General features: G+C 42.4%; 2 protein-coding genes across 6 annotated transcripts in view; one reads left to right on the forward strand and one right to left on the reverse strand.

Moving 5' to 3' along the window:
* LOC103131372 (high affinity immunoglobulin gamma Fc receptor I-like) overlaps window positions 1–3,260 on the reverse strand; it is a 77,625-nt gene extending 74,365 nt beyond the window's left edge. For 2 of the 5 annotated variants that reach the window (XM_007542995.2, XM_007542994.2), the window contains exons 1-5: window positions 3,139–3,242; window positions 2,901–2,936; window positions 2,415–2,696; window positions 2,159–2,341; window positions 1,225–1,287 (exon numbers count right to left, since the gene is read on the reverse strand). In XM_007542995.2, coding sequence (XP_007543057.1) covers window positions 1,225–1,287; window positions 2,159–2,341; window positions 2,415–2,696; window positions 2,901–2,936; window positions 3,139–3,169 — 595 coding nt within the window. In that variant the 5' untranslated portion in view covers window positions 3,170–3,242. Of the gene's footprint in view, window positions 1–777; window positions 1,152–1,224; window positions 1,288–2,158; window positions 2,342–2,414; window positions 2,697–2,900; window positions 2,937–3,138 lie in introns of those variants that run through there. The other 3 variants (XM_016666603.1, XM_016666604.1, XM_016666605.1) reach the window with 3 other exon arrangements.
* Window positions 3,261–4,789: 1,529 nt separating this feature from the next.
* Window positions 4,790–9,203, forward strand: LOC103131367 (coxsackievirus and adenovirus receptor homolog). The gene is made up of 3 exons (XM_007542991.2): window positions 4,790–4,971; window positions 5,938–6,282; window positions 8,930–9,203. The coding sequence occupies exons 1-3, from the start codon at window positions 4,899–4,901 to the stop codon at window positions 9,025–9,027; spliced, it is 516 nt and encodes a 171-aa protein (XP_007543053.1). The 5' UTR covers window positions 4,790–4,898; the 3' UTR covers window positions 9,028–9,203.
* The last annotated feature ends 3,146 nt before the right edge of the window (window positions 9,204–12,349 follow it).

Below are 12,349 nucleotides of genomic sequence, written 5' to 3' on the forward strand. Positions count from 1 at the left end.
TAACTAGCAGGTTTATAGTCTATATAACCAGAGAACAACATGATGTTACATTTCTGATGATGAAGGACGAAGGTTTGGACGAGTCAACAGCCAGAGAGAGGAAGAGGAGTGAGAATGAGGAGGAAGAGTCAGGAGAGTCAGAGGACATGATGCCGTTTCCATCAGTCCATCAGCAGGAAGCTGGTGGACTTCATCTCATCCTGCTCTTCATCCCTCATTTTCCCAGCATGCAGATGGAAATTATAAATTAATGCTACTGATTTCCTTCAGGAGATTCTCTCATGTTCCTGTTTCTACTTTTCATTTCCAGTTGTTCTCTGCTTTCTGTATTCAATGACATGGTTTGTCAATAAATTACAGTAAAATCATAAATGCCTTATGCTTACATTGGTCTCCCACAATCACAATTTACAATCATTTTTATCAAAACTAGTTTACCTCAGAACATTCCTCCATCGCTGTCATACCAACATCATGACCAGCCGATTAATCCAAACCCAAAGACCCAAAGACTGTCAGGCTGGAGCACCGACATGTTCACTGACTGTTTATCAAATGCTGAGGATGATTTGAGAAATGGACCAAAGCAACTGAGACAAAGTGTCAGAACCAGTCATGATGAAAGCTTCTCCAGTTAGAAAGTCTATAAACTGTAAAATAAAATCCCAGTTGTGTTCAGGAGCAACAGAACCAGAAGGTTCTGATCGTGATAAACGTCTGCAGCCCGATAAGTTCTGCTGCAGAAAGATCTGTCCAGATGTTTGTGAAAATCAGTATATTCAAAGTTAGATCTCAATAAAACATGGAGAAACAAATCATTACCTGTGCTGAATCTGGTTTTTGAACACCTGATGCTGCCCGATTCCTGTTTGGGAGAAGTTCTGCTCCATCAGACCAACAGAACCCCCAGAACTTCAGAATGTGATAAAACACATTTAATATTCCTGCTGGGATTATTTCAGTTACAGTTTGTGTCTCACCTTTATGGTTTTTAAAGAATAAAACCAGCAGAACCAGGAAGAGCAGAGAAACTGCAGAACTGAAGGCAGTGAGACACAGGAGGAGGTGCTGGAGGTCAGGAGGAGAGCTGGATGGAGGGATGGAGGATGGAGAAGTGGAGGATGGAGGTGGAGGAGTGGAGGTGATTCTCCCTGAAATGAATCAAAGTAATAATTTATTTCTTGTCTCCTGATGAAGGTTGAAGCAAACAGAGAAGCTGCTGACCTTCCACAGAGATCCTGCTGGATGGAGACTCTCCCTGACCGCTGATGCTGCACTTATAGAGGCCTTCATCAGAGCTGGNTTCTCTCCTTCAAAACAAGCAGACAGTTAAAGTTTTCTGGAACATTCTGGCTGCTTCTGGTTGGTCTGAACTGCAGGATGTTGGTGACATGAGAAGCAGACCACAGCATGTTCCACTGCTGCAGAAAAACACCGTGCAGCTCAGACTAATCTGACTCCATCTGTTGTCACTAACACCTTCAGCCCACAGAGGAGAAACTGAGACTTGAGATGATCTGCAGTGAGATCGGATCGGTTCTGATCAGGTCTGATGAAACTTTCCTGAACCAACAGGAAGCTGAGGTCTAAACGTCGTCCACCCAGTGAAGGACAGAATCATGTTTAAGACACTAAACTGAAACATCTAACCAGTCATCATAAAATCTATAAACTGTAAATAAAATACTTTCTGCATTCAGGAGGACGATGAGGTGGAGCAACAGAACCAGCAGGTTCTGACCGTGATGAAGTTCTGCAGATCAACAAGGTAACGTTCTGCTGTCTGAGAACCTGAACTGAGTTAAAACACATTTAATGTTCCTGCTGGGATCATTTCAGTCAGATTCTCACCTTCATGGTCCATCTGGATAAAGAACGAAACCAGCAGAACCAGGTAGAGCAGAGAAACAACAGCACTGAAGAAAATGACACAATGGATGGTGTGGAGGTTCTGGAGGTCAGGAGGAGAGATGGATGGAGGGATGGAGGCGGAGGACAAAGGAGGAGTGGAGGTGATTCTCCCTGAAATGAATCAAAGTAATAATTTATTTCTTGTCTCCTGATGAAGGTTGAAGCAAACAGAGAAGCTGCTGACCTTCCACAGAGATCCTGCTGGATGGAGACTCTCCCTGACCGCTGATGCTGCACTTATAGAGGCCTTCATCAGAGCTGGAGACATGGAGGAGGGTCATGTGACCTGATGGTCCATCACCAATGAAGGAGCCATCTTTATAGAAAGCAGCTGGGAGGTTGTGGGCTGGACTCTTTGCTCTGCAGCTCAGAGTGACGTCATCTCCCTCCATCACAGGGAGGACAGGACTCTGCAGGATCACTGATCCACCTCAACACAGAGACAAACTACAGCATTTCATCCATTTCCACACAGCAACACTAACTCCACAGTCTGATCTTACCAGAGACAGAGAGCTGGATGCTGCTGCTGCTGCTGCTGGAGGATCCAGACATGGACTCACACCAGTACAGGCCAGAGTCTAATGGGAGGATGTAGGGCATGTTGCAGGTAGAACCAGCTGATTTCCCCCATCCATCTCCACATCGCTTCCTGGTTCCTCTGGTTGTGTTTCTCCTCACAGTCCATCCATCAGAGCTGTTTTCATCCTCACAGATCAGAGTCACTGATTCATATTCAAAGAACTGAGATCTGCTGGGACTCACAGTCAGACGAACTGGGAGAACTGGAGAAAACAGAACTGTCTGTAAATTATCTGATCTGCCTTCATTGATCATGTCTGATTCCTCCAGCCTATAATGAGGTTCTGAATCTCAGGAGTTAAATATTGATTAACCAGATGATGACGTAACGTTTCAGTCCCTGATTAACTTCAGTTCCTGTAGCGAAGCAGCAGCTTCATTCAGCAGGTGGAGGATGAAACACTGACCTGAATTTCCTGAGCAGCTCAGCAGGACGATGAACTCTGAGGAGAACAAAGTTCAGCTGAAGTTAACGACCGACTGCAGAACATTTCTGATCCTCATCATGAAGGTCTGACACATTTCCTGTTCCCTTCTTAAAGTCCTGCTGGGTTTGGGTCCAGTTTAACCTCTGACCTCACCATCAGAACCATCAGAACCACCAGAACCATCAGAACCAAAGCAGAAATGCAGACAGTTTCTCACCCAGCAGACGTCTGGCTGATGTTTCCTCCATGTCTCCTCAGAGCGTTGACCCATTTGGGTCGGTGCTGGTGAGACCGGCTCAGTCCGCCCTCTTCCTCTGCTGCTGTTCACTTCCTGCTGCTGCTTCAACCAGCAGACAGAAACCAGGTTCACCAGCAGCACAAAGTCTGAGTCAGGGGAGCTGCATGATGGAAGGAACTGGTGCAAAATGAACTTTATGTCATTTTAGGTTTAAATTAGACACAAAATCTGTTTATTTAGTTTACATTAGAATATAAAACCTCTATGATGAACATGAGTGATGCATTAATAATGGTGGAGAAGGTTAATGAAATAAGCTGATGTAGTTTATCTTTGCAGCACATCAGCGCCATCTGGTGTTGAGTTTATATATAATATTAATTCCTACTAAACATTATGGATTAAAACACTAAACCGTATTTATGTTGAAACTAATAAACACCTTCTGTAACCTTTATGAACCAAAGAGATTTTTTTTATTCTCAGTCCACTAAAATGAAACTACAGACATAAATGTTACAAAACCTTTTAAAAAGTCAACTTAGAGAGTTTTTGCTAAACAAAATTATATTTTGGTAAATATGTTTTTTCTTTATTATTTTAATTTTATTAGGTTTTAAAATAAAGGGGAAAAAATGGCAAAAAGAAAGTGGACAGATTTTCTTCTGTTATTTGTGTAAAATAAATGTCAATAATTCTCAACTTCATAAAACATGGATGTTAAAAAACATGATTTTTAATTTTTTTTATTTCATTCAGTTGAGAGAATGTGATGCTTTTACCAAAAATGCAGCTTGGGAAGCCAATCAGCAGCCACCCATAATGCTAGCTGCTGATTGGCTGAAACCCAGAGAGTGGAGCAAAGATGTAAAGTTTTAACTCTGCAGCTGACAGGAAGTTCAAGCTGCAGGAGGAACCAGCTGGTTCCTCTGGTTCTCCTCAGTCCATCCAGCAGAGCTACTGTTCTGGTTCTGGTTCTCCTGTAAACCGGTCCCGTATGAACAGAAGGAGGTTCTGATCCATGCTTTGCAGCCGGGTCAGGACTGTGGATCAGCTCCTGCTCAGGAATCTCCAACCTGCAGGACGGACCGACCCGCTGACAGAGGATCAGAACCGACCAGGAAAACCATGTTGGATCGAACGAAGCATTTAGTCAGAGGTTCAGCTGTTTTCTTCAGATCTGATGAAACTCTTCAGATCTACTTGATCTCATCAAAGCCAGATAAAAATATTCTGGTTGAATGGAAACATTTTGAAGCTCAGATTGATTAATAAAATATTCATTAAATCATCAACTCCTCTAATTCCCACACATTTAAATTATTTTAGCCTGAACTTAAACATGAAATCCTATGATTTGATTTGAATAATTATTAGATTATTTAAATATATGTATATGATTGCAAATAAAACCAGAGTTTCTACATAATACAGACCTTTTAGTTTGATAATCCTGTTTGTTTTGATGTAAACAAAGGCATCAAATGAATGAAAGTAAATAAAACAGTCCGTTAAAAACTCCCTCTCTGGTTTGGCCAGTCTGAGTTTTTCTAGCTGAGACATTCTAGTTGGGAGGGTCTAGTTGGGAGGGTCTAGTTGGGAGGGTCTAGTTGGGAGGGTCTAGTTGGGAGGGTCTAGTTGGGAGGGTCTAGTTGGGAGGTTCTAGTTGAAACACTCTAGCTGAGACATTTTAATCTAGACTCGCTCTGCAGGTCAGACTGTTTGCTGCTTCGCTCCTCATGGCGTCTTCATCTCAGCTGCTGCTGCTTTGGCTTCTGCTGTTAAACGTTTCTTCTGTGTCGACAGATTCTAGTAAGTTCAAACTAATCATGTAAATGTCAAACTGACGCTCAGCTTCTCTGATGGAGAAATGTTTTAGTCAGTAAAGTTTAAGGAGCCTCTTATTAAACCTGCTGGTTTGTTCTGCTGGATTAAAACAGACTCCACCAGAGGAGAGTTGGTGTTTTGTGTTGATTTAAGTTAATTTCAGTTTCCAGAAGTATTTTAATCAAATGCTGGTTGATTCTGTCCAGAGCCGATATAAACTATCCTTTGTTCCAGTTTTAATCAGTTTCTGCTGTTTTCTCTGAACGTTTCTTTGCTGCTGAAGCTGAAGGTCATTTATTTGTTTGACTGCAGAATTTATTTCTTACATGTTTCTGAGTTTAAGATTCTTAACCGTTAAAAACCTTCACGTTAATCGTCCCTGAAGCTCCGATCATATTTGCTGATGAAACCAGACAGTCATGGTGTCGGTTGGAGCGGATGTTTCCAGCCGCACTGAGCAGATTCTCCCTCCAGCGAATGCAGCTGGTGGCTCTGGACATGTTGAGGCAGGTTACCATCCTCCAGGTTCATTCATGTAGAGAGAGCGCGTGCTGCAGCAGGAACAGGAAGGCATCGTTCACCACACGGGGATTACCAAACAAGGCGGTTCTGGTTGGAATAACAACAACCAGCCTGGTAGAGACCAACTTTACCAGAGAGATGAGTTTAATGAGTTAAAATGATTTGACTTGAACTGAAGCTGCTTATCCTCCTCTGGGTTTCTTTGCTGCTGCTCTAATCAGGATGTTGGTCAAAAAGCTTGTTTTCCAGAGAAACTATGTTTGTATCTCAAATCCATCATCTACATCAGAGTCTCACTGCTTTACGGTCCAGAACAGCTGAGCTGAACCAGATCATTTAAATATTCTGTAACTTATTTATATTCATCAGTGGTTCTTTTGGTGAAACCCAGAAACCAGAGTCTTTAATTTCTTGTTTCCTCTCCTTCAGATCAACACAGCATCACAGCAGAATCAGGACAGAACATCATTCTGCCTTGTCAGGTCTCTGACCGCTCACCTGTAATGGTTGTAGAGTGGAAGAAGGCTGAACTGGATTCTTACAGTGTTCTGCTGTTCAGAGATTCACAGTTTGACTCAGAACACCAGCATCCATCTTTTAAGGGCCGGGTGGATCTGAGGGACAGACAGATGAAGAACGGAGACGCGTCTTTGGTTCTGAGGCACTTGACGACTGATGATAGCGGGACATACGAGTGTCGAGTCATTCTGACTGGAGCAAAAAGAAACTTGGTAGCAGAGCCTAACATCATCATCAACCTGACAGTTTCTCCAGGTGAGTCTGTTTGGGTTTGGATCAGAGATTTCATTCATTCTGCTGAGTTTCAACCAAAGCTGAGCTGGAGGGTAACAATGTATAATAGGTCTAAGACATACAAACACACCATATAAGAAATATACCATGTAAAGGACACAGCAGGAAAAGAATCCTGTTATTTTATCACTAACTCCACTTGTTTTCATATTTTCAGTGTAGGAATCAATCAGCAGATGATTTAATCTGTTTATTGATTACAGAACATCGTCATATAATCCACTGTTCAGTGTGTCTTCGTCCATATGGACCAAGTCGTCCTTGTGGTCAGAGGTTGGTCTGACCAGCTGATAGCTGACCACAGCAGTGTTAAATGTCTTTAGCATCATGCTAAGAAGCCATGGAATGATGCAAGTTGTGAAAAGGCAAAAAAGGATCAGGACACCCAGAATAGATGCTCCATTTCTCAACAGCAGGTTCCACCAGGATCCGGAAATGATCCATGAAAGAAATAGGATGTGATCCTGTGTTCCACTGTCCACATAATGTTTAAGTTCCTCCTGCTCATGTAGAGCGTCAGAAATGGTTCCACCAGGTCCATTGTTGTACACACAGTTTCTGAGGGATCCTGGTTTGGCTCCTGCCAAGGAAATGATCTCTGGTAATTTCACAATGTCTGTGGAAAAGGAAGCACATAAGTCGCAGGTGAACAGTTCATAGCATCCAAAGGTCCTTGTTTGACCGTTCCCGTCCGGAGTGGAACAGAATAATCCCTTTTTCTCCACTTGTTGTTCCTCCCTGCTGGAAAGCTGTGCTGTGGGTGTGGACTCAGGCCATAGAGACACATCTGCTTCTCATCAGTGATGCTCCCTGGTTGAAGACCTGAGTTGTGTGTGGCGTAGGGCAGCTGTGCACACACATAGCAGTTGACTTCGTTCCCTCATAGGCGGTCCTGTTCTTCAGTTGCCACCACAGATTGGTGCCATAGTCATGTGGGTGTCTCTGAAGGGGGAACACGTTTGCTTCCTTCTTTGTCCTGATGAAGGTGAAGGTGAGGTCACTTCCTCCTCCAAACATCAGACATGCTGCAGTCACGGCGCAGTAGAGGCTCCACCTGGCATATGGACGCCCCATTGCTGCTCAGCATACAAAGATGTCAGAACCCCAAACTAAGGAGTGAGGATCTGTCAGTGTCTTTACTGGCGTTGAGACGAACCGCCCTATTGGTTAGGAACCCCTTTGTAGCCAGAACTTCCCCGCCACTCAGGATTAGGGGTCCAACACTCTCTGCAGCTTGCAGTGACTGAGATGTATCCAGCTGGGTCTGTCAGCCATCTTTACAGCTGTTGGTGTGGTCATCAGCACCTGGAACGGTCCTTCCCACCGTGGACTCGCCCCGTTCCTTCGTTTGATGACTTTAATGTAGACCAGGGGTCTTAAACTCAGTTTACCCGGGGGCCAATGGAGGCAGAGTCTGGGTGAGGCTGGGCCGCATAAAGGATTCCACAAAAAACATTTAAAAATATCCTCAAATGTCATCAACATTTAATTATTTCTACAATACATGAACTGCAGGCTTTGGCTTTGACAAAGACATGATGAGGGTGTGACAAAATTTAGGCTGCGTTCACACTGCAGCCTGAAGTGACCTAATTCAGATTTTTTGTCAAATCGGATGTTTTTTTGCTGGGCCGTTCACGTTCTGCAGTCTGAACGGGCAAACGACCTGAAAGTGTCCCGTATGCGCAGTAGAGGGCGCCATAGCGTCAGAGTTCTCAGTGTTCTGCCAACCGCCATAAAAAGAAGAAGTGTTGTTGATTCTGCCGTCCAGAAACAACTCGGTTCCATGTCTCAGCTGGAGGAAGGACAGGGCAGAGTCCTGCTGTCCTGCTGCAGCTCTCTGCCCTGTCCCCTCTGAGGAGGACCGACCCGTTAGTCTCTGTTGTCTGGTTCTGTAGATCATCTTTGTCTTTCAGCTCAGCTTCTTCTTCACCACATCAGTTTAACTTACAGATACAAACAGCATCACATCATCTGCAAACAGATGAGGATCAGACAGGATGTAAGCTGGAGCTGAAGTCAGGCTTAGAGATCCAGGCTCCTGGCTGAGTGAGTTTCCCTCTAAAGCTCTGAGTTTCTCAGATTGGTTTTGGTACATCGGATGAAGTCCAGATGTCGGCTGATGCTTTTGCTGAGACAGAGCCTGGTCTGTCCACTGCTCTCCACCTGATGGTTACCTGACAGGTCAGCCGGCCAGGGAAGTTTCTCATCAAGCCAAGTGATTTGTTGGACCTGGAATCTGAATGATCATGTTCAGGGTTTATTCCAGATGTTGATTAAAGATGGGAACTGAGGGAAGGATGGCAGAGATGGTGGAAGCTGTGGAGCTGCAGATGGAGACGTCTCAGCTTGGTTTTGTTTGATAAAAACAGAACAGATGGTTTTAAGAGAAGCTGATCATGTGGTTCAACAATCAAAAACTCTGGTCATGTTGGGGAAAATCTCTTCCTGCACAACAAAGAAAGACCTGATTTGGCACTGAGCACCGAGTGGAGCCAGTTTCCACTGACAGCCTCGTTTTGCCTCCCTGTGACAGAAATGCTTGAAGATGTTTTGTTCTTCAGTGTCGACCCGACGCCTCGTTCTCACTGCTGGTTCTCCTCCACAGGGTCAAGGATGGTCTCAAGCAGAGGAAGCAGAGCCGGATCTTCTGGACCGGTGATCGGACTGGCAGTTCTTCTTCTTCTTCTTCTCTTTACAGACTGATTTAGATTTAGTGGTTTCTGGAATCATTTATAAAGCTTAGAGGTAAAAATATCCACCCATCACTGAATGTCAATGAATTTTTCCAATTCAATATCAATTCAGTAAAGCCCTTTGAATCGATTAGATTGGTTGGTGTTAATTTTAATCAGAAGAAGAAGAATTAAAATCTTTTGACTTGTTTTATTCTCTCTTTATTCCTCGATGCCGTCATTGTTTCAGCTGAACCATAAAGACAAAGACAAACGTTTCCCAAGTCCAACATTTATTAGACAAACAACTAATGAAACTGACAAAACTCAATAAAATCACTGATAGAGATTTTTTGGTATTATCATTTTGTTAATGTTAAGACTTTTAGTCTAAAGTGTTCTCTTCCTTATGTGTGTATAAACTGACCTGGAGGTCGCAACTGTCTGTTTCATCTCCATGTGAAACAGTTAACTCTGTGTTTCCCAGACCTTAATTCTTATCAACCAGAATACCTCCTAACTGCCTATGAGCAGTCGTATTTTGTCTCTTGTTTATCCTCCCTCTTGTTGACAGTTTGACCTAGAGCTGAACTGGGCTCAGACCGTAGATCAGTTATCACACCTGGAACTGAGTTGCTGGTTTGTTTAGGTTAAATGTTTTACGACCTTTGTTGTTCTTCCTGACTGCCCCCTGTGACTGTTTTTCTTTGACAATAAAAGAAGGGGCTCACGTGAAAGGAGATCAGAACTCTCTGTGAACGGCTGATGAGCTGTTGATGGAGATTTCTCCTTTTGCAAAAGCTTGGCCTTAAAATTCATATACGTTGTCTGTGGTTCATTTATTTAGGTTCGAGAAAAAATACCTATCAATCACAAACCAGCATCCAATTCAATATTTACCTCACTCCACAGACATCCACACACCAAGACAAACAAACGGGGAACCATTTCACCGACGCACCGTTCCCCAGAGACAGCATCACGGGTAAACCTGGAGCGATCTGAGGTTAAGGTTCCTGGTCCTATAGTTTTAGAGGAGGGCGTGTTTCCCTCCTCTGTTCTAATCAGGGGACCGTCTTTAGCTAAGTTCATTTAAATCTAGTTTATGTTCCAGTAAAAACCTGTTTCTAAGATCAAAGAAGTGTTATTTTCTTCTGAATGGAGACAGATGTTGTTATGGCCCAGAGGAAGCTCTGCTCTGTTAGGACCAGATTGTTTTACACCAAACCTGATCAAAGTGGTCAGAAGGTTAAACTCACACAGAGCCCCTGTGACTGGCTGCTCAGTCCACAGAGAGACTAGCTGTGATTTAAATTAGAGAGAACTACAAGCTAAGTTATTCAATTCAATATGTTTCAGTAGAAATATCCTACATAAGAGATCACGCTGATTAAACCATGGATATGATTTGAATTGAACTTTTACACTATTAATTGTATCTAATATTGAACATATGGTTAAGTTTTACAACTAGTGTTCACATTTACATACAGTTAATTTGAATGCATTACTTCATATTGAGCACATAGAGCCACTGTTTCATTTTCAGATATTTTAGCAGCAATGGGAATAAAGGAGTTAAAACTAATGGCTACTAAAAGCATCACATTTTGCAATAATGTTGTAATCTGCTGGGATCTTGTTTGAGATTATTTTTAAATTTATTTTTACCATTTTTGTTCCTCAGTTGTTTTTATTTACCTCTAGTTTTTCTTCTTCCTTGGTGATTCTGGTTGGGTTTGTTTCTTAGTCCTTATTAAATCAGTTTTGTTTCTGTTCAGTTCGGTTTCTCCTCATGTCTTTGTCTCTCTTCTTTATTATGTTTCTTAACGTTAGAATTAATTCCTCTTCCTCCGTGAATCTTTCTCTCTCTGACAACTTTCCATGATTTTGTAAATTATGATAATTTAATGCAAAGTTGGCATTTTTAATGGACTTTCAATACAACTAACATTTAGAGCAACTTTGCATTAAAAATGTCATTATTTTTACCGAATCACATTTCATGACAACAGTCACAAACATTCATAAAGACTTTATGTTTATGACTGTGTCATATCAGTCTTCAAATAAAGCGTTACCAAAAGTCTTAACTGACATAATAATTAAACCTTAAAGTATTTCGGTTTTGTTTTTATTCCTGCAGATCGACTTCCTGATGTTTTCAGTTTTCCAGAAGTTGCTCTCAGGCTGCAGGTTGAAACATGTTGAATCTTTTGGTTTTCCCCTGGAGCTCCTCTTGTTCCCGCCTGCATGAACTCATGTGTTCATAAAACATTCATCAACCGTTCCAACGAATTTCCTAAACAAACAGAACATTTTGTGGAATCGCCCAAAGCATTTTTTAGGCCAGAGCAGAAAAACATATTTTGAATCTTCTGTTTGCAGCAGCAGCAGCAAACAGCAGCTCCTCCAGCCAGCTCCGTCCTCTTCCTCCGTTTGGTCCTCCTCATCTTCATCACCTCTTGTGATTTCTACATCCACATAGATTTCACTGCGTTCTGGTTCAGTTTGAAAAGGTTTAAGACGTCATTGTTTTGGCTGGATGGAGCTAAAGTCAGACCATTAAACGTCATTTACCCAAAAAATAAACACATTAATAACATTTTATTTTTCTTATCTGCAGCAGATACAAAACTTCAAAATGGGTTAAAACATCTGAACACTAAAACAAATACATCCAGTTTCTACATTATTTAGATATATGAGTAAAACTCAGTGTGGTTCTGATCCACTCCTGGTTCTGGTTCTGGTTCTGGTTCTGGAGCTGCTGTGGTTTTACCCCACCTAGTGGCGGAGAGCTGGTATTACAGCTCAGCTGATGTCTTTATTCTCCTTCAGGTCTCAGAGTCTCTCTGTGCTTCAACATTGATCACTTCATGTTCAGGATGATCTGGGAACTGATTCATCATTAAGATGAAAATAAAGTTCTGACTCAGAATCTGACTGTGAAAAATAAAAGTTTACAATATAAATCTGTCAAACATCTGTTTTCTGGATTATTTCTCCATCTGCAGTGAAGTTTGTTCTGCTCGGTTCTTAAGGATTCTGGATTATAATCTGGACATCTACACATCCTGTTTTGCTCCAACATGTTAGTTCATCACAGCAGGACTGGAGCCTTTGACTAGGACAAGCTGCTTTAGTCCAGATGTTCCAGATGCTGAGCCTCTTTCTGAATAAGACCCAGAGTGTTTATCAGCTGAGTTGTAATATCAGCGCTCCGCCAGTAGGTGGCAGCAGGAGGATGTTTCATCATCAGCTGATGGAGTCACGTGACTCTGAATAATCCTCAGAAACTCATCTGCTGGTTTTAGGACAGAAATAAATGTGTCCTCAGAAGCTGCAGCTTC

Source organism: Poecilia formosa, unplaced genomic scaffold, assembly GCF_000485575.1.
Source record: "Poecilia formosa unplaced genomic scaffold, Poecilia_formosa-5.1.2 Scaffold750, whole genome shotgun sequence".
Lineage (NCBI taxonomy): Eukaryota > Metazoa > Chordata > Actinopteri > Cyprinodontiformes > Poeciliidae > Poecilia > Poecilia formosa.

Coding starts and splice junctions, on each gene's coding strand:
- LOC103131367 (XM_007542991.2), top strand. CDS start 4,899: ATGGCGTCTTCATCTCAGCTGCTGCTGCTTTGGCTTCTGCTGTTAAAC. Junction 4,972..5,937: donor TTCTGTGTCGACAGATTCTA/GTAAGTTCAAAC, acceptor CCTCTCCTTCAG/ATCAACACAGCATCACAGCA. Junction 6,283..8,929: donor CAACCTGACAGTTTCTCCAG/GTGAGTCTGTTT, acceptor TCTCCTCCACAG/GGTCAAGGATGGTCTCAAGC.